This window comes from Bos javanicus, chromosome 4, assembly GCF_032452875.1.
Source record: "Bos javanicus breed banteng chromosome 4, ARS-OSU_banteng_1.0, whole genome shotgun sequence".
NCBI lineage: Eukaryota > Metazoa > Chordata > Mammalia > Artiodactyla > Bovidae > Bos > Bos javanicus.
Window position 1 is genome coordinate 108,393,436 of NC_083871.1, and position 21,772 is coordinate 108,415,207.

At 45.2% G+C, this 21,772-nt stretch overlaps 1 protein-coding gene across 1 annotated transcript in view; it reads left to right on the forward strand.

Annotated features, from left to right (window-relative positions):
* ARHGEF5 (Rho guanine nucleotide exchange factor 5) overlaps positions 1 to 17,139 on the forward strand; it is a 30,639-nt gene extending 13,500 nt beyond the window's left edge. Inside the window, exons 6-15 of the mRNA XM_061415009.1 lie at positions 7,761 to 7,921; positions 8,572 to 8,724; positions 9,014 to 9,143; positions 9,372 to 9,446; positions 9,849 to 9,938; positions 11,263 to 11,420; positions 12,233 to 12,394; positions 13,879 to 13,949; positions 15,402 to 15,506; positions 16,436 to 17,139. Of these exons, the coding sequence (XP_061270993.1) occupies positions 7,761 to 7,921; positions 8,572 to 8,724; positions 9,014 to 9,143; positions 9,372 to 9,446; positions 9,849 to 9,938; positions 11,263 to 11,420; positions 12,233 to 12,394; positions 13,879 to 13,949; positions 15,402 to 15,506; positions 16,436 to 16,593 (1,263 nt within the window). The 3' untranslated portion in view covers positions 16,594 to 17,139. The remainder of the gene's footprint in view (positions 1 to 7,760; positions 7,922 to 8,571; positions 8,725 to 9,013; positions 9,144 to 9,371; positions 9,447 to 9,848; positions 9,939 to 11,262; positions 11,421 to 12,232; positions 12,395 to 13,878; positions 13,950 to 15,401; positions 15,507 to 16,435) is intronic.
* The last annotated feature ends 4,633 nt before the right edge of the window (positions 17,140 to 21,772 follow it).

Below are 21,772 nucleotides of genomic sequence, written 5' to 3' on the forward strand. Positions count from 1 at the left end.
TAAACTTTTTGGCTAGCCCAATACTTGATCTTTCCAAGCTTCTGTTTCGTTTGTAAAACTTGGTTGCAAAGAATTTCTGGGAGAATCAGAATTCTAAATTCTATTTACAGTATTTATAGCAGTACGATTTACAATGGCCAAGACATGGAAGCAACCTACATGTCCATTAACAAATGAAGGGCTAAAGAAGATGTGGTGTGTATACAAACATACTCACAGACATAGAAAACAAATTTATAGTTACCAAGAAAGAGTATAAATTAGGAGCTTGGGTTTAGTAGATGCACACTACTATATATAAAGTTATAAACAAGGACTAACTGTGTATCGGGGACTAATTCAATATTTTGTAATAACCTATAATGGAAAAGAATCTGTAAAAGAATACATAGGTGTGTATGCATATGTATGTATCAGTCAGTTCAGTTCAGTCGCTCAGTCATGTCCAACTCTTTGCAACCCCATGGACTGCAGCATGCCAGGCCTCCCTGTCCATCAACAACTCCTGGAGTTTATCCAAACTCATGTCCATTGAGTCGATGATGCCATCCAACCATCTCATCCTCTATCGTCCCCTTCTCCTCCTGCTCCCAATCCCTCCTAGCATCAGTGTCTTTTTGAATGAGTCAGCTCTTCGCATTAGGTGGCCAAAGTATTGGAGTTTCAGCTTCAGCATCAGTCCTTCCAATGAACACCCAGGACTGATCTTCTTCAGGATGGACTGGTTGGATCTCCTTGCAGTCCAGGGCACTCTCAAGAGTCTTCTCCAACACCACAGTTCAAAAGCATCAATTTTTCAGTGCTCAGCTTTCTTTATAGTCCAATTCTCACATCCATTCATGACTACTGGAAAAACCATAGCCTTGACTAGACGGACCTTTGTTGGCAAAGTAATGTCTCTGCTTTTTAATATGCTGTCTAGTTTTCATTCCAATCCCAAAGAAAGGCAATGCCAAAGAATGCTCAAACTACCACACAATTGCACTCATCTCACATGCTAGTAAAGTGATGCTCAAAATTCTCCAAGCCAGACTTCAGCAATACTTGAACCGAGAACTTCCTGATGTTCAAGCTGGTTTTAGAAAATGCAGAGGAACCAGAGATCAAATTGCAAACATCCGCTGGATTATGGAAAAAGCAAGAAAGTTCCAGAAAAACATCTATTTCTGTTTTATTGACTATGCCAAAGCCTTTGTGTGGATCACAATAAACTGTGGAAAATTCTCAGAGATGGGAATACCAGACCACTTGACCTGCCTCTTGAGAAACCTATATGCAGGTCAGGAAGCAACAGTTAGAACTGGACATGGAACAACAGACTGATTCCAAATAGGAAAAGGAGTACGTCAAGGCTGTATATTGTCACCCTGCTGGTTTAACTTATATGCAGAGTACATCATGAGAAATGCTGGACTGGAAGAAGCACAAGCTGGAATCAAGATTGCCAGGAGAAATATCAATAACCTCAGATATGCAGATGACACCACGCTTATGGCAGAAAGTGAAGAGGAACTCAAAAGCCTCTTGATGAAAGTGAAAGTGGAGAGTGAAAAAGTTGGCTTAAAGCTCAACATTCAGAAAACTAAGATTATGGCATCTGGTCCCATCACTTCATGGGAAATAAATGGGGAAACAGTGAAAACAGTGTCAGACTTTATTTTTTGGGGCTCCAAAATCACTGTAGATGGTGACTGCAGCCATGAAATTAAAAGACGCTTACTCCTTGGAAGGAAAGTTATGACCAACCTAGATAGCATATTCAAAAGCAGAGACGTTACTTTGCCAACAAAGGTCCGTCTAGTCAAGGCTATGGTTTTTCCAGTGGTCATGTATGGATGTGAGAGTTGGACTGTGAAGAAGGCTGAGTGCCGAAGAATTGATGCTTTTGAACTGCGGTGTTGGAGAAGACTCTTGAGAGTCCATTGGAGTGCAAGGAGATCCAACCAGTCCATTCTAAAGGAGATCAGCCCTGGGATTTCTTTGGAAGGAATGATGCTAAAGCTGAAACTCCAGTACTTTGGCCACCTCATGCAAAGAGTTGACTCATTGGAAAAGACTCTGATGCTGGGAGGGATTGGGGGCAGGAGGAGAAGGGGACGACAGAGGATGAGATGGCTGGATGGCATCACTGACTCAATGGACGTGAGTCTGGGTGAACTCCGGGAGTTGGTGATGGACAGGGACGGCTGGTGTGCTGCGATTCATGGGGTTGCAAAGAGTTGGACACAACTGATCAACTGAACTGAACTGAACTGAGGTTGGTCATAACTTTCCTTCCAAGGAGTAAGTGTCTTTTAATTTCATGGCTGCAGTCACCATCTGCAGTGATTTTGGAGCCCAGAAACATAAAGTCGGCCACTGTTTCCCCATCTATTTGCCATGAAGTGATGGGACCTGATGCCATGATCTTAGTTTTCTGAATGTTGAGCTTTAAGCCAACTATTTCAGTCTCCTCTTTCACTTTCATCAAAAGGCTTTTTGGTTCCTCTTCACTATCTACCATAAGGGTGGTATCATCTGCGTATCTGAGGTTATTGATATTTCTCCCGGCAATCTTGACTCCAGCTGTGCTTCTTCCAGTCCAGCATTTCTCATGATGTACTCTGCATATAAGTTAAATAAGCAGGGTGACAATATATAGCCTTGACATACTACTTTTCCTATGTGGAACCAGTCTGTAGTTCCATGTCCAGTTCTAACTGTTACTTCCTGACCTGCATACAGATTTCTCAGGAGGCAGGTCAGGTGGTCTGATAGTCCCATTTCTTTGAGAAATTTCCACAGTTTATTGTGATCCACACAGTCAAAGGCTTTGGCATAGTCAATAAAGCAGAAATATGTATGTATATACATATGTATTTTGCATGTGTATATATATGTGTGTGTAACTGAATTCTGTACTCTGCTATACACTTGAAACATTGTAAATCAACTATACGTCAATTGAAAAATAATTTTTAAAAAGTTCCTAGTGCATAGTAATCAGTCAAAAGATGTTTGTCTCTCTTTTTATTGAAGTATAAATGATTTACAGTATTATATTAGTGGTTTAGTATTTTTATAGGTTATTTTTTATTTAAAGTTATAAGAAAATAATGGCTATATTTCCTTGTGCTGTGCAATATATCCTGTTGCTTATTTATTTTATACATAATAGTGTTTACCTCTTAATCTCAAAGGCTTATCTCGCCCTTCTCCTCTTCCTTATCCGCACTGGTGATCCTAGTTGTTCTCATATATGCGAGTCTGTTTCTTTTTTATTATATACATATATTTGTTTTATTTTTAGGTTCCACATACAGTAGTCTACAGAACATAGACTATTTGTTTTTCTCTTTCTAACTTATTTCACTAAGCATAATACTCTTTCCATCCATGTTGTTGGAAATGGCATGATTTCATTATTTTTATGGCCAAGTAATATTCCATTGTGTGTGTGTGTGTGTGTATTTGTATGTATGTATGTATACTACATCTTCTTTATCCATTCATCTGTTGATAGACACTTAGGTTGTTTTGATATCTTGGCTCTTGTAAATAGAGCTGGTATGAACATTGGGGTACATTAATCTTTTTGAATTAGTGTTTTCATTTTCTTTGATATATATCCAGGAGTGGAATTCCTGAATCATATGTTAGTTCTATTTTTAGTTTTTTGAGATACTACCATAATGTTTTCCATAGTGACTGCACCTATTTACAATCTCAGCAACACTGTGCTAGGATTCTCTTTTCTTCAAATCTTTGCCAATAATTGTTATTTGTAGACCTTTAGATGATGGCCATTTGACAGGTGTGAGGTGATTTCTTATAATGTTGATTGCCATTTCTCTGATGATTAGCAGTGTTAAGCATTTCTTCATGTGCCTGTTGGCTATCTGTATATCTTCTTTGGAGAAATGTCTATTCAGGTCATCTGTCTATTTTTTAATCAGGTTGTTTGCTTTTTCGGTATTGAGTTTTATGAGCTGTTTATATACTTTGGGTGTTAAGCCACTGTCAATCACATAATTTGCAATAGGTTGTCTTTTTGTTTGTCAGTGGTTTCATTTGCTATGCCAAAGGTTTTAGGTTTAATTAGGCCTCATTTGTTTATCTTTGCTTTTATTTATTTTGCCTTAGGTGACAGATCCAAAAACATATTGCTACAATTTATGTCAAAGAGTGTTCTGCCTATGTTTTTTAGGCATTTTTTGGGTTCTGGTCTTACATTTAGGTCTTTAATTCATTTTGAGTTGGTATATAATGTAATCCCTATCAAGAGACCCATGACATTTTTCACAGAACTAGAATAAATAATGCTAAAATTTATTTTTTATAGTCTATTCTATAGACTAAAATTTATGTGGAACCACAAAAGACCCCAAATTGCAAAGGAATTTTGAGGAAAAAAGAATAAGCTAGAGGTGTCATGCTCCTTGATTTCAGACTATCCTGCAAAGTTTCAGTAATCAGTATTGTACTGGCACTAAAACAGATACATAGATCAATGTAGAGTAGAGAGCCCAGAACTGAATGCATCCACTTATGGCCTATTTGTTGTTGCTGTTCAGTTGCTCAGTTGTGTTGGACTCTTTGTGACCCCATGGACTGCAGCCCACCAGGCCTCCCTGTCCATCACCATCTCCCTGAGTTTGCTCAGACTCATGTCCATTGAGTCAGTGATGCCATCCAACCATCTCATCCTGTTTTCCCCTTCTCCTCCTGCCTTCAATCTTTCCCAGCATCAGGGTCTTTTCCAATGAGTAGGCTCTTCACATCAGGTGGCCAAAGTATTGGGTTTTCAGCTTCAGCGTCAGTCCTTCCAATGAATATTCAGGACTGTTTCCCTTTAAGATTGACTGGTTTGATCTTCTTGCTGTCTAAGGGACTCTCAAGAGTCTTCTCCAACACCACAGTTCAAAAGCATCAATTCCTCGGTGTTCAACCTTCTTTATGGTCCAACTCTCACATCCATACATGACTGTTGGAGAAACCATACCTTTGACTAGACGGACCTTTGTCAGCAAAGTGACGTCTCTGCTTTTTTATACACCGTCTACCTTTGTCATAGCTTTTCTTCCAAGGAGCAAGCACCTTTTAATTTCATGGCTGCAGTCATCATCTGCAGTAATTTTGGAGCCCAAGAAAATAAAGTCTGTCACTGTTTTCCTTTATTTTATGGTCTATTAATCTATTACAAAGGAGGCGAGTCTATGTAATGGAGTTAAAGACATAAGTGGTGTCTTCACAAGTGATGCTAGGAAAACTGGACAGCTCCACGTAAAAGAATGAGCTTAGGACATTTCCTGACACTATATACAAAATATGTACTGTTTAGTTTCAAGTCAAACTGACCTGAGTTTGAATCCTGTATTTACCATTTACTAGCAGAAGGCGATGGCACCCCACTCCAGTACTCTTGCCTGGAAAATCCCATGGACAGAGGAGCCTGGTGGGCTGCAATCCATGGGGTCGCTAAGAGTCGGACATGACTGAGCGACTTCACTTTCACTTTTCACTTTCATGCATTGGAGAAGGAAATGGCAACCCACTCCAGTGTTCTTGCCTGGAGAATCCCAGGGACGGTGGGCTGCCGTCTATGGGGTCGCACAGAGTCGGACACGACCGAAGCGACTTAGCAGCAGCAGCAGCAGCAGTAGCAGCAGTATAACCTTAAGTTATATAATGAGTAAATCTGTTTCCTCATCTAAAAATCAAGGATGATAATGACTACTTTGAAGAGTTGCTGAATGGTTTAAGTGAAAGAATGCTCATATAACCCTGAGCATGGTGTCTGGTACATTGTTGTTGTTTAGTCACCAAGCTGTATCCAACTCTTTGCAAGTCCATGGACTGTAGCCTGCCAGGCTCCTCTGTGCATGGCGTTTCCCAGGCAAAAATACTGGAGTGTTCCTTCTCCAGGGGATCGTCCCAACACAGGGATCGAAACCCACATCTCCTGCATTGGCAGGTGGGTTCTTAAACCCTGAGTCACCAGAGAAGCCCATCTGGTACATAGTTTGATACATGTTAGTACCATAGTCTTCCCCCTATAAGGGAAGTGGGAAGGAGTAAAATTTTGGCTATAAGGACTTATAATAACAGTGCTTTTACCAAGCTAAATAGGTAAACATTTTTAGGTTTTTTTGAAGCTCAGACCTGAGCGCCTTGTGCTGACCCCAACTTTTAAAGCATGCGGGAGATATTTAGAAAATCACTAGTTGGCCCATATGTATGGGCCAGTGAGTGGGCAGGTGATATGAACCCTATAGCTCTTTCACCAACACCAGAATTCAAGGAAGTCTGCCAGCATTCCTGGGCCAGCGCGGGCCTCACGTTTCTGAGAAGAAAAGCCTCTGTGCTTATACACATGCATTCCTTTCCTGAATTAGCACTTCTGGGAAAAGGTGCTTTCACTGACTCCATTTCTTTTGCCTGTCACAATTTTTTTTTTTTTTTTTTTGTGAGGAGGGGGCCACTGTATCAACACAGACAAGAAACCTGAGGTTCAGAGAGGTTAAATGAGCCACCCAAAGCCATATAATGAATGAGTGAATATTTGAGCCAGGATGCATGTGAAGTGCTGTGTGTGAGTGGCCTCCAGCCATGCCATTAGTTATCCACGTCATCTCCCAGGTGTGTGCGTGCCCTTTCTCTTTTCTGTCCATGCATCTGTCTTGAAGCTGCATGCTTGGGTGATGAACTTGAGCAGCCCAGCTAGAGAACAGGGCTGTGAGTCATTGTGCCTCCTGCTAGAACTTCCCAACAATTGGAATGTTTCCATTAAACCACAATTGCACCATCTAAACCTCAAATATCCTGCTTCCTTCCATTGCTCCTCAAACCCCAAGTTACCTTCATCACCTAAATCTATTCCTCTTCCAGAGATCTCTAGATCATTTAGGAACTCTATCACTCACCCAGTTGAAGTGTGTTAGTCTCTCAGTCATGTCCTACTCTTGGCAACCCCATGGACTGTAGCCCGCCAGGCTCCTCTGTCCATGGGACTTCCCAGACAAGAATACTGGAGTGGGTAGCCCTTTCCTTCTCCAGGGGATCTTCCTGACCCAGGGATCAAACCCAGGTCTTCTACATTGAAGAGAGATTCTTTACCCTCTGAGTCCCCAGGGAAGAAGCCCCAGTTACCAAACTCAAAAACAGGCATTAGCTGTGACTCTTCTTGTTCTTTCGGCCTCTGTTTCTAGCAGATAACCAAGTGCTTCCAAATCCCCCTCCTATATCATTATGAAATTGGCATATATCTCTCCATCCTCATGGCTCTTTAAGCCTTCATCTCTCCTCTGGAGTTACTATCACGGTTTCCTCATGTGTCTTTCTTGCCCCTTCTGATCTTTTCTCCATGGTGTACTCAGATATATCTTCATATAAAACAAATTAGACTAAGTTATCCCCCTACATAAAGGCTCTTTGCGTTTCCCCATTGTCATGTCTTACCTCGTTTAGACAATCCTCAGACCTCCTCACTGTTTGCCTCTCCAGCGTCCTCTCCTTTGATACCCTTGCTTTCACTGATACTCAGTGTATCTGAGTTTCCTGAAAGCCGCATTTTCTCTTCCACCTGAGAGTCTGCACATGTCTTTCACTCAGCTTCAAATGCTCTGTCTCTTGAGATCAGGTTGGATTCTGGTATTGACTGTGAACTCTAATAAGATGTGTCATGTGTACCGCTCTATCCCTAAAATATTACACAGTGGCTAACATGCGCCAGGGATTCAATAAATGTTTCTAATTAGTCTTCCTCCTCCCTAACCTCTTAGGCCAAATTTGAGCTGATTGTGTCAGAGGCCTCCTACCTGCGCAGTTTGCATATAGCTGTGGATCACTTCCAACATTCAGAGCAGCTCCGGGCCACCCTTTCCAACCAGGATCACCAATGGCTCTTCTCTCGTTTGCAGGATGTGCGTGACGTCAGCACCATGTGAGCATCCCCTTCTCCCAGAGACCACTCACTCAGCCTCATGCTCTTAGCCTGTAAACCTCTCATTGGGTTTTTCCATTTTCAGAGCCCTCTCATTGCTCCCTGCATGATTCCCAGAGGCTGTAGGGATAGGGAGAGCAAGGAGAGGAGAAGGAGTGCAGGTGGATGGGAACATTAATGGATAAATGAGTAAGAAATGCTCCCTGGATGGAGGTTTTGGATGTCCTGGGGGTGTGCACAGCATTGGAGATGAAGCGCCTGCGTATTCAGTCATGTCCAACTCTTTGCAACCCCATGGATTGTAGCCCACCAGGCTCCTCCATCCATGGGATTTCCCAGGCAAGAATACTGGAGTGGGTAACCATTCCCTTCTCCAGGAGATGAGATGGGAAACAGCTGACAATCAGAAAATCAGAACCAGATGAAAAGAAGGACAAGACATGGACTATTAGAACCAGAGACTTAGATCAGGGGCAGAGTAGCAACAGAGAGAACCCTGGTGCGTGACAAGGACTCTAGAGCTAAGGACAGTCAGTAGACGTTATTGATTGATGGAGAGAAGAAGTTCCAAGCTCAAGCTACAACAGGGGTCAGCCGACTCCTCACTTGAGACCCACAGGTCTCACGAGACTTGTTTCAACTCTGTGCAGGTTCCTTTCTGACCTGGAAGAGAACTTTGAGAACAACATCTTCACCTTCCAAGTGTGTGATGTGGTCCTAAACCATGCCCCCAACTTCCGTCGGGTCTACCTGCCTTATGTCACCAACCAGACCTACCAGGAACGCACCTTCCAAAGCCTGCTGTGAGACCTGCTCTCCCATTCGGTCCCCACGAGGGCCCTGCAGTGACCCCCAGTAGCCAGCCCAGCGTGCCACCCTGAGAGCACATGCTCTTGTGCCTACCCTGCGATTGCCCCCCCCCACCTGACTTCCAGGATTCCCCCAGCCATCCCCCGTGGGTCTCCTCTGCATTGGGTCCCCACTGGTCTTTCTCTACCTACAGACGTTCCATTGAGCCCCTACGCCTCGTGCCTTCACTGTGTCCCGCATATGCCCTGTGCCCCTCCTCACCCGAGGCTCCCTGCCCTGCAGGAACAGCAACAGCAGTTTCCGAGAGGTCCTGGAGAAGCTGGAGAGTGCCCCCATCTGCCAGCGCCTTTCCCTCAAGTCCTTCCTGATTCTGCCTTTCCAGCGCATCACCCGTCTCAAGCTCCTGCTCCAGGTACTGCAAATCCCCCCTCAGCCCGCTCCCCTGAACCCAAAGGCTGGTCCCTCCTTGTGCCATGCTCCCACGCCTGGTGGACAGTGAGCCATCTCCCCACGGCCCCCTCCCTCCTTTCCCAGAAAGGTTGGCTGCTACAGTTTGGTTCCTGACCGTCTCCATTGACCTCTTCCTCCCCTTTGCCCATCCCTTTCTCCACCTGCCTCCTGCCTACGCCTTGTTCTATAGAACATTCTGAAGAGAACACAGCCCGGCTCCGCAGAGGAAGCAGAGGCCACGAAAGCACACCATGCCCTGGAGGAGGTAGGCGGCCACCATCCCTGCTCAGACTCCCTGATTGTCCTTCTCAGAGAAGTCTGCCCCCGCCCCGGCCCATGACACCAGGAGGCACAGATCCTGGCCAATGCAATCGCTCAGCTGCCTCACTGTACCCACCAAACCTCCAAGCATTCACGCCTGCCAGCTGCAAGGACAGTCCACACGGAGGGACAACCCCCAGTTTACATCTTCCTTTGACACAGCCAGGAATGTTCTAGCAGGTCTCCACAAAGTAGGCCATCATCCTTGCCCTGTCTTTGCTCAGTTCCAGGCCAGTAGAACGATGAGAGCTATCACAGCCAGTTTCCAGATTTCTTGCAGGGGACTTCAAGCTAAAGCCCCTTAACATGGTTCTCTTCCTCTCTCCTTGCCCTGCTAAACACACAGCTGATCCGAGACTGCAATAACAATGTCCAGAGGATGCGACGGACGGAGGAGCTGATCTACCTGAGCCAGAAGATTGAGTTTGAGTGCAAAGTAAGTTCGTCCCTCGGGTCCCCATGGGTCACCTTCTAACACAGAACCAGTCTCGCTCACAGTATCCCAGCCTCTAAGCTCCTTGCTGCACACCTTCTCTTCTGCCCTATTTCTGGAATACCCGCATGCCTACTTCTTTTTTTTATATGTATAACTTATTTATTTTTAATTGAAGGATAATTGCTTTACAGTATTGTGCTGGTTTCCACCAAGCATCAGCATGAATCAGCTGTAGGTATACATATGTTCCCTCCCTCTTCATTCTCCCGCCCCATCCCACCCTTCTAGGTTTTTACGGAGCCCTGGTTTGAATTCCCTGAGTCACACAGCAAAGTTCAATCTCCATGATAATATTGTTAAGGGGAAAAGGGAAGATGCAGCTGTATATGTATTGCAGTATCTTACTTTTGGTGAAAAAGTAGGATAAAAATCTATATGTATTTGCTTGTGTATTCATAAAGAAACTCTGGAAAGATAACTAAGAAATAAAGGACAGTGGTTACCGGATGGGGAGAGAGTACCTTTGACACCTGGGCAGAAGAGAGAGAACTTATCAATGTATACCTTTATAAGGATATACTTTTGGTAGTTGAATTATTCAGTATTTTATCACATCTCCATCTAGTCTAACCAAGGCAATATAAAATTGAATCCAGATATAGGGCTAAAATCTGGCATCCAAATCCAGATTTAAAATAGACATTCCACGTTCAAATTTCGATTCAGATACTATCCTTACCTCCCCATAGGAGAGGAAAATCCCTCATCTACATGTTCATCGGTGTCCAGCACCCTTAATGTTATGCAAATTCCAGGCAGACCCCACTGAGTTCTCTGTATTCTCATCCACATCTGTTTCTGATTGCTCCTCTCATGTCTCAGGTTATAATCAAAGAAAGAACAGACGTCAGAAGCACCCTAACCCTTAACTTCTACGAGACACATCATATACTGGTCTCAGCTCTGGGGCATCGTCCCCCCGTCCCAGTCAGATTCTCCCATCTCTTCTTCAGTTCTAGTTTCCACAGCTGAGCGGTCTCATGGAGTCACTCTCCTGGGTTGAACCTTAGGGCATCTTCCATTTGCATGAGCTGGGGACCTGGGAGCCACCCAGCAGTAGTCAGGAGACAGCGGCAGTCAGATGTTTCAGAGAGAAGCAGAGTTTAAGTGGATGGGCTGTGAGCAAGGAGGAAGATGTGAAGGGATCACTGTCGGTGGTGGGACTTCAGAGGAAGAGGCACGGTGATGAAGGCCGGCCTGGGAGAAAGCCTCGTGCGTATCCTGCATGTGACGCCACCTTCTTTCTCTTTCCTGCTCCGTATAGATATTCCCGCTCATTTCACAGTCGCGCTGGCTGGTGAAGAGTGGGGAGCTGACGGCCCTGGAGCTCAGCGTCTCCCAGGCGCTGCGGAGGAAGCTGACCACCCGCCCGGTCCACCTGCACCTCTTCAACGACTGTCTGTTGCTGTCTCGGCCCCGAGAGTCAGTGACTGGAATGGGAGGCCAGAACACGAGGGGGAAGTGGGATGAGGCGAGAGGGAAGGGCTAAAGGGGACAGAGAAGGGTCCTGGTCCTATAGAGGAACCTTCTCAATGGTTTGCCCCATGGAGTCCTGGTCATGACCTAGAGAAGAGGAAGAAAGATCCAAAGCCAAAGAGGGGGATCCCACTGAATTATATCCCAAGATCACCCAGGAGGACCTCGACCATGTTACAGGCATGACAAAATGCAGCGTATTAGGCTTTATCACTTTTTTGAATAAATATGTTATCTCTGGGCTTCCCTGGTAGCTCGGATGGTAAAGAATCTGTCTACAATGCAGGAGACCTGGGTTCGATCCCTGGGTCGGGAAGATTCCCTGGAGAAGGAAATGGCAACCCACTCCAGTATTCTTGCCTGGAGAATCCTCATGGACAGGGGAGCCTGGTGGACAGTCCATAGGGTTGCAAAGAGTCAGACACGACTGAGCAACTAACACACATTCTGGGCTGAGCTCAGCCTACTAGCTTAGCAATACTTAGCCAGTTCCAGATCCTAACTCTGGTCCTTAGAAACTTTATATTGGTTCTGTTTCTTCAACTCGTTATAGTGGTGAACATCCATTGCCCTGGCTACGTAGTTTGCCAAGCCATTGACAGATCCCTTCCAGGGGCACGCTGACACCATCTTAGCATGAGGAGATGAGAATTTACAGGCTGAACATGCTAAGGAAAGGGATTTTGAATTGTAAAGATAAGCGAGTGGATGAAGTCCAAGCACCCCAGCGTCAGGCTGAAAAGCCTTGTGTTTTTCAGGGGTAGCCGATTCCTGGTATTCGACCATGCTCCCTTCTCTGCCGTCCGTGGGGAAAAGTGTGAAATGAAGCTGCATGGAGCTCACAAAAACCTCTTCCGACTCTTCCTGCGGCGCAACGCCCAGGGCTCCCAGGCCGAGTTCCTCCTCCGCACAGAGACCCAGTGAGTTGGGGCTGCTCAGGGGAGCTGTGGGGAGGGAAGACAGCCGGGCAAGGAAAGGGAATCAGGGCAGAAAACATATCCAGAAAACAGCTACAGCACCAGTCAGTCCGTTTTGGACCAGGGAGCATCTACAGACCAGCCTAAACCCAAACTCCTAGAGCTGATAGATGACTTTGAGGAGCCTGGGGTGAGAGAAGGTGTTAAGTCGCTGTTACCGCCAAGGCTTAGCATCTGTTATGCTAAGAAAGACACAGTGCATAATTGGTTTACTGACATCCATGACTGAATGTGTATGAGCCAGAAATTCCTCAGTGCCCACGGCTGGAGGGTGTATGCGTGAATAAGCCATGAATTAGATAAGCACTGGGTGCCTTTAGCTTTCTTTGCTCCCATCTTCCCATCCAGTCCTCTATTGAACAGAAATTCATAGTGTTGAGAACCATGATTGGCTCATCTCTTTAATAATAATAATATTAATAAAATATATTCACCCATGCCTGCAGTGCAAAGAGTATTCAAAATAATGTCTCAAAGTCTGGTACACAGTACCTACCATAATGAACAGTTGTAGCTATTACAGCTGTTACAGAAGATATAAGAAACCTCCTCTTTGAAACGTTTGACCTGACACCTAATGGTCCGAGGATCCTCACGTTGTAGATGCTTTACGATTTTGTCCCATTGGAAGACACTTCAGGGTAGGATCAGTAATGCCTACCCTCACTTACAGGACAGAGGGGCTGTACAGGTGCAAAATATCACCAAAGCCAGATCATCGGATACAGACTCACATTCTTTGTCTACTGCTTTGGGTAGCATCTTCCTGGAACAGTGATAGTGTCAGCTCTCAGTTACTCCAGCGTGGTTGGAGGCAGAGGCTCAGATAGTACAGAAACCTTCGGATAATTACAGAATTAGCCTCAGATCATATTGGGTTGGCCACAAAGTTCATTTGGAGTTTCCTATAACATCTTATGGAAAAACCCAAACAATCTTTTTGACCAACCCATTATTACATGACCAAAAAAAAAGGTAGATACAGCTACCTGACCCAGTTATGATTACAGAATAATTTCGTCTCTGAGATCTTGACTGAAGGAAGGTGGGCAGAGTGTCAAAAAGTATGTAGAGTGGCAGAGGGAAGCTCAACTGAGCTGAACATTTCACTCAGTAGACTTCCCCGAATGGAAAATCTACATACGCACAATTGACATTGACTTTATGCCTCTACTTGAAAGACACAAGATGTCCTTAAGCGGGTAAGCTTGGAAAGAGAAAGAGAAAGAGAAATGGTGACAAGACACATGAAAGTGTAATTCATGATCTGGTCAAATTTCCATCCCAGCAGAGCCCCACTGATTTTTGTCCTGGATATTGCTGAACTAGACAAGTCTTTCCCACGGTCCCTCCACTTCCCCATCACCTGCCCCTGTCCTGTACCCCCAGAGCTGCTGCTGAAGCGTGCCCCTGCTTTGTTTTCTCAGAAGTGAAAAGCTTCGCTGGATCTCAGCCTTGGCTATGCCGAGGGAGGAGTTGGACCTTCTGGAGTGTTACGGTGGGTTAGAGTCCAAGAGAGAGGGAGGGGTGGTCAGAAGTCTGCTGTGGATGCAGTTTAGGAGGCTGGGTGGTACCAAGAGGCATCTGCTTAAAACTGCTCATGGCCGTGGCAGTGCCCCACCCCACCCCCCATACACTCCTTGTCTTGGATAGTAGTTCACTCGTTTTGAATATTCATCCCTTTAAGTCTATCCTGCTACTTGTTTGCCTAAATTTCACTGACTTGAAGGTCTTGGGGAAATAGGGGGAGAAAGTCCATGTGGAGTGGGGTTTGGGGGGTATAGCAATATAGTAGATATGTCCTGAGCACCCCTCCCCTGTACAGGACGACCTGAGACCCTGCCTCTACCCTAGGCTTCCAGGCACCCCCAGGCACCCGCAGACCCACTCATTAGGAAGTGTCTGTGTTAAGCCTCATAGTTGTCCTCCAGCAAGGACTCTAATTTACATCCAGAGAGGAACTGAACTCAAAGGAACACTGAGCTTTTAGTGACTCCAAAGAACAAACAAATACAGGGCACTTTGGGAAAGGATGTAGGAGAACTAGGATATAAATGGAGTTCTGTTCAGTGTGCAATCCATCTGCTGCACTTCACTTTCTCAGAAGAGAAAGAAAACAAGACAATTCTTGCTGCATCGCTGTGATCTTGTGAATGGGAGATACAGACAAGCTAAGTACAGGTAACAGTGCATGGTCTATTTAGTCTCTAAGAGAACCAATGCAGTGTGGTAAAGTGTAAAGAGCTATAAACCCATGTAAGATAGAAGACTGTGGGTCAGGCATACTCTGGGGCTTCTCAATTTTGAACTTCAAAACTTCGGAAATTTCCCCTGGATCACAAAACCACAGAAAATCCAGAATGTCCTTGAGTCATCTTGATCAGCTCAGTCATTTATAGAAAAGGAAACCAAAACGAGAGGGCATGCGGTGCTTAGATTATACCAGGAAGCCCACTGGATAAGTCTCATTTAGTCCCACAACATGTACCATGGAGAAGAATGAAAAATGAGTCTCAGAGTTTACAATGGAGTTGGAGAGGCAGAACACAAACTTGGAACAATTAGGTAAAAGATAAATGGTTTGTCGTAGACAGTTTTACAGGAGTTCAGAATCCAATGCAGATGAAAGGCACAGGGAGGATTTCAGTGCTTAGCAGAATCTCAGTTCTTTGTAACAGTGGTTATTAAAAGGCGGTCACAACCTGTTTCTCAACTCATCTTTACTAGAGAGAATCTTTGATTCATTTCAGTGATGGCATTTCTATCTCTTAATCACCCATCTCATTCCCTGGGAGAAGATGGAGACTTTTCCAATTGTCTCTCTGTGTGTAACTTTCAACAGTTTAAACTCTCTCTCCTCCAAGTCCTCTCAAGCTACCACCCCTGCGGGTCCTCCTTCATGTTCTAGTTCCTGCCTTTCCTTACCCCTTTCACGGTCTTCTCTTCCAAGACTCCCCACAAGTGCAGTGCCTTAGAGCCTACAAACCCCGAGAGAATGACGAGTTGGCGCTCGAGAAGGCAGACGTGGTGATGGTGACCCAGCAGAGCAGTGATGGTAAGAGAGGAATCCACAGGGGACAGGCTGGGTATGGAAAGTGGGATGGTGTGGGTGGACGGCCTCATTTCCTAGGGCTGCTCTAACAAAGTGCCACAAGTTGGGTGGCTTAAATGGGTAGAAATGTATCCTCTCATGGTTCTGGAGGCCAGAAGTCCAGAGTCAAAGTGCTGGGTGGGCCGTGCTCCCTCTGAAGACTAGGAAAAGGTCTTCCCTTGCTTCTTCCAGATTTGGTGGCCCCAGCTGGCTTGGCTTTTGGCAGTATCAGTCCAAGCTCTATTTCTTCCTTCTGTGTGTGTGTAGGTGTCCGAATTTCCCTCTTTTAATAAAGATACCAATTAGATTGGGCTTCTCAGGTGGCTCAGCAGTAAAGAATTCACCTGCCAATGCAGGAGACCTGGGTTCGATCCCTGGGTTGGGAAGATCCCCTGGAGAAGGCAGTGTCAACCTACTCCAGTATTCTTGCCTGGAGAATCCTCATGGACAGAGGGGCCTGGCAGGCTACAGTCCATGAGGTCACAAAAGAGTCGGACACAGTTAGCAACTAAACAACAACAACCAATTATACTGAATGAACAGCACACTCTGCTCAGGTATGACGTCATCTTAACCTCACTAATAATACCTGCCACAACTCTGCTCCCAAATAAGACTGCATTCTGAGGCTCTTGAGCTTAGCATTCAACATATATTTTGGGGGAATACAGCTCACCCATAAGAGTGGAGAAGGCTCAGAAGTGGGCAGCTACAGACTGTATCAGACCTAGAGCAGCCGGGGCGAGTACACCGGGAGGCTGAATTCCCCATGCTGGGGACTCTCCAGTTCCTTTAGCCTTCAATTCACAAGTGCGTCCAGGAAGGAGGTCCGGGGGAAATTACTGTGAGTCTTTTGCAGGTAATTCTTCTTCCCACCCACCCTATGCCCATAGGCTGGCTGGAAGGCGTGAGACTGTCCGATGGGGAGCAAGGCTGGTTCCCTCTACAACAAGTAGAGTTCATCTCCAACCCAGAGGTCCGCGCACGGAACCTGAAGGAAGCCCACCGAGTCAAGACTGCCAAGCTACAGCTGGTGGAGCAGCAGACCTAGCTGTTTTCTGGGAGGAAACCCCCGAGCTTAAGGACAAGATGTTCCTGGACAGGGCTGGCCCAGGACACGGTGGTGGAGGCCTTCTGTGCGTCAGGAACTAGGCCTTCTAAAGCCCAAGGACAACACCCAGCTGCCAGGAGCTAGTCCCAAGCCTCCTCTTTTTTTGTGCTTTGTACTTGGTGCGGGGATTTTAAGGGACTTTGCACTGGACTCTGAGAACCTTTTCTCATAGAAAAAGGGATCCATGGGGCCTAAGCCAAGGAACTTTACTTCTCCTGCCCTGCAGCTAAACGCTTTCAGAGTACAGATTCAGAGCTGACCAGAGTTTCCATCATGGCCGTGTGTTAAACAGAATCTGGAGGGAGATGTTTAAGGAGGATGGACAAATCAGATGGGAGGGTTAACCCGGTGACCTTTTAAGGTATCTTCCAACCCTGGAGATATCCCATAATTACTGGGCAAGGTCAGTGCCTGGGTCTCTGGGGTCTGTCGTCGGCTATGTGAGGTGATACGCTCTCACTCTAATAAAGTTGGCACTTCTCCGAGTGTTTTCTCCCCAGACTCCTGAGCATTGAGTGAGGTTCAGAACATGGGATCCCGTGGTTCAGATGTTATAAAAGACCACGATGCTGACTGGGTTACATCAGTGGCTGATTCTTTCTTTGACTGTGGAGAGTTTGGGGAATTTTTCTGCTTGTTATGGCCTCAGAGTTTGTATCAGAAAGTAGAATGAGTTGATGGGTGATAAAAACTCCAAACCTTTTTTTAACTGAACCCACAAGTTAAGGTTTAAGCTAGTTTCGGTGGATGTGGAACTGCTACTCAGACCCTCCATGATTTTATATTTTGACTTTAGATACTGGAAGGGTGTCATCACCGCTGCGTCATCCTCTGTGTGAGAAAGAGCATGGTGCAGAATCCTAGAATCCAGGTCACAAGACCTCACTTCCAGTTACTGCCTCACCACGACGCAGCCTGCCTACTTCTTGGTTTCCTTAAATGCAAAATGCAGAATTGAGCCACGTAACCTCCAGACTCCCATCCGACTCTGTGATGCATGATTCTCTATCTCCCATCAGTTTGCCTTTCTCAGGTGGAGAACATCCCTGCTTACATCTTTTTCCTCATATCGAGTCGTCACACAGCAATGGTACCGTCATCTTTTAAGTGGGCACATTGTGGTCCATCCTGGACATTCTACCCCTCGGCTTTATCTTTGGCGGTGGTGGTTTAGTTGCTCAGTCATGTCCAACTCTTGCGACCTCATGGGCTCTAGCCCGCCAGGCTCCTCTGTCCATGAGATTTCTTTCCCGGGCAAGAATACTGGAGTGGGTTGCCTCTTCCTTTGCCATGCTTTATCTTTAGAGGCCCTCAGGGTAGAATTGCACTGCAGCTTTATACAAAGGTAAGAATAATACTCTAAATTTGGTCTCATACCCAATTAACTGTGATATGACATAACAGTATCACTTTTGATAACACATTTTGTTTACAATCCATCCTAAAATGTAAGTTAGCTTACTTAATCTTTAGAAAAGTTATCACTATTAAGTTAATTAAGTTCGGAATAATACTAATTTATCCTAAACAGTCTGACAGTGCTAAAAAGTCTAAAATAGACATGACTTGAGAGAAGTTCAATTGAGATTTTACATCTTTTCATAAAGCTAGCTTTTAAGTATTAATATATGTTAAATGTATATATTATATGTAAACTAACAACTGATTCTTCTTAATAGCAATAACAGTAATTTTTATCCAGATCCTTTGTTCATACCAGTATTTGAACACTGGCCGTATGACTCAAAGAGAGCCTTGTCCAACCTTATATTTTCTAGGCAAACTCTCCTTTACTTTCCCAGGGAGATAAAATGTCAACTTCTGAATGATATACATGTTAAAAAAAATGTTTTTAGTTAAGTGACTGCTTCTTTGCTTGAAGTTGCTAAGGCTTTCTGAGTCCCCTTAGGCTGACTTCTATTAAAGCTGAAATTGTCTTGAGGTATTTAATAGATGTTTGTTTAATCAGGTTCTCCTCACCTAATCTGGGAAATTAAGAGACAATTGATTTCCACTTGTCTTTAGATCCTTTGTTTTAAAAACAAAAAACAAGCGACAACAACAGCAAAAGAGCTTAGGTGTGAAGAATGTTTCCTGAATTGAATTACTAAATTTTTATACTTTGGGTTTCAAACAGTTGGGCACAGTTCTTGATATTGTCCCTTCCTTCTTCAGATTTTCAGAATTTAACTCAAGTTCTTCTTCTTTACCCCTCCTTGGCATCAGTGCATTAGAAACCTAGCAATTCCTTATGAGAAATTATGAAAACAACTCTTAACCAGCACTTTCTGGACAGACTGCATTTGAGGCGCATACGACAATAGATGGTATTTTGTTGGCATTTTTTTTTGAGGAAAAGCGTGCACAGTGTCTTTAGGAGTCCTATTTACTGCTCCTTTGCTGAACTGTATCAAGCTTGGAGCTTAAAAATCCTATAGATATATGCTGAGTCACTTCCTTTGGGCTCTTGACCCCACTGAATTTCCGTCTGTCAATTTTATCCACTCACACGACTTAGAAAGCTGTTTTGTAAAGGTTATTTTCACCATCAGCTTTTCATTTAGAGCTAACTGTGATGTTATGATTCTTAGAGTTCAGCACTTACGCTGTCACGGTCATTTATAATGACTTTAATAAGATCAGCTTACATGTCAGTATCTGGAAGGCTCACAGTTGGAGATGTGTTTATTTCCCCTGATTTCATTTTCTCTTAAACAACTCCTATATCCACAACACAAAGTAAAATGGACTTTGGTCCTAGGATGACTGATTTTTTTTTAAGATTTTTTTTAATGTGGCCCATTTTTTAAAGTTTTTTATTGAATTTGTCACAATATCGCTTCTGTTTTATGTTTTGGCTTTTTGGGCACGAAGCACATGGCATCTTGGCTCCCCAACCAGGAATTGAACCCGTACCTCCTGCAGTGGAAGGCAAAATCTTAACATCTGGACCTCCAGGGAGGTCCCTGTTTTGTTTTTATTAGTCTTTGGGATAGAAGTTGTTTAAAAGTCTTTGAAAATGTAAAGAAGTTACATTCCCTGGCTCTCTTTCACACACATACTTATCCCCCTGAAATAAACCCAGTGTCCTCTTGGACCCATAATTGTCTCTATTTAGTGATGCTCTCCTTATCATAACTTCTGGTTTGTGAAGTCAGATTAGAAATGCAGTATTTTGGTGCAGCAGCCGTTTATAGACAAAACGGAACCTCACCCACCCACCCGGAGACACATCACTGAGGCCTGGGCGAGCTTGCACTTGGTTGTCCACACCTCTAGGTAAATATCCTTCTGCCGGTGGTGACTTGACCCTATCACTCACACAGCTCAGTTACCTTAGAGCCGCATCTGCTATAAATATGACTCAGGAGCTGCGTGATTGCAGCGGCGCAAAGCCTGCTGTTTAACGTAATCTCCTGAAATCAGGTGTGCCAAGGGGCCAAAGGTTACAAGCAAATGAACTAAAGGAAGACAGACGCCAGAGTTAGTCATGTTTCAGGTAGACTGAAAACATTCTCTATCCCTAATGGCTTTCGACCCATTTCTTCCATCCCACCCGTTTCCAATGCCAATTATGGAGTGGGAGTTTCTCCAGCCTCTTCCTGGGAAGAGGGTGAAGCACAGCATCCCTTCACTTGGCAGAATTTCCAGGGAAACATTCCCAGAGTGAGGTGAGGGCCGAAGGAAGAACCCTTGGGGAGCGTAGGTAAGTGAAAGAGGGTGTCTTGTCTCTTCTTTCCGGGAAGGCTGGGCTCCGGGAACTGGGGAAGCAAAGGGGTTGGGTTGGTGTGAGCTGTAAACTTTTTTTTTTCCAAGCTGGTAAGGGAGCTGGGAGGGAGTGACTGATCCCAGCTGCCTGGTTTATGAGTCACCGCCCTGAGGGCAGAGCCTGCTACAGGGAGGGGCCTGAGTCTGGCCCACGAGCTCCCCAGAAGCACCAATGGGCAGATAGATATTTTCCTGGCGTTTTACCTGAGCAATTACCTCTGAACAATGCCGATGGAAAGCCTGAAGGACAGCAGGAGCTGCGTTAGTTTGCACTGAATGACATGGAGGTTCTGAATCTGCTCTTGGGCCTCAGGGCCCCAAAACGCCAGGGAGAGAGTTCAGAGTGCTGGGGAAAGTGGCTGAGGGCCACAGACCAGGGAAGACCCTGGTAGAGTCTGTAGGAGTCCACAAGTCCACAAGTCTGTAAGAGATTCCAGCCATCATGGAGGCAGCCTTGGGAAGAAAAGGATAATGCCGGGAGGAAAGAGGGCCCCGTGGATGGGACGCATCCGGCCAGCTACAGAGTGTTTTCTTTCTGAGATCCACCACTGGGGATGAGAAAAATCACCCGCTGTTGGAGTGGAAAGGACCCCAAAGTTCTTTGTGTCTAACTCCCTGCTGGTCACACAGGAGCTTGTGAAAGGGGGACAGTTGGCTTAATACCACACAGCCAGGGAGTTGTAAACTGCAAATCCGAACAGCCTGCTGTTTACTTCTAGGATTTTAGCGCGTGATCTGTGACATGCGGCATTTGTGTGGCTCACAAAAGGTTGATGGTGACTTGCTGTAAAATGCAAAGGCTGAGTAAACAGAATATGGAGAGGCAGATAAGTCTTGAGAAAGTGAGAGGAGCTGGCGGTCAGACTTGTGGAATGGTTAATAAACAGGCTTTAGTGATTGGACTAAGCTTGGCCAGGCAACAGACTGGAAAGAAAGATAAGGTGTGGCTTTTGCAGGCATTCATCATCCTTGCACAGCAGGGCCTTAAGAGCTGGAGAGTTTCCCGAGTGCGGTGTGTGTGTGAACTGGAGAGTTTCCCAAGTGTGGTGTGTGTGTGAACTGGAGAGTTTCCCAAGTGAGGTGTTTGTGAACTGAAGAGTTTCCCAAGTGAGGTATTTGTGAACTGAAGAGTTTCCCAAGTGAAGTGTGTGTGTGAGCTGGAGAGTTTCCCGAGTACGATGTATGTGTGAACTGGAGAGTTTCCCGAGTACGGTGTGTGTGTGTGAACTGGAGAGTTTCCCGAGTGTGGTGTGTGTGTGAGCTGGAGAGTTTCCCGAGTGTGGTGTGTGTGTGTGAACTGGAGAGTTTCCCGAGTGCGGTGTGTGTGTGAACTGAAGAGTTTCCTGAGTGT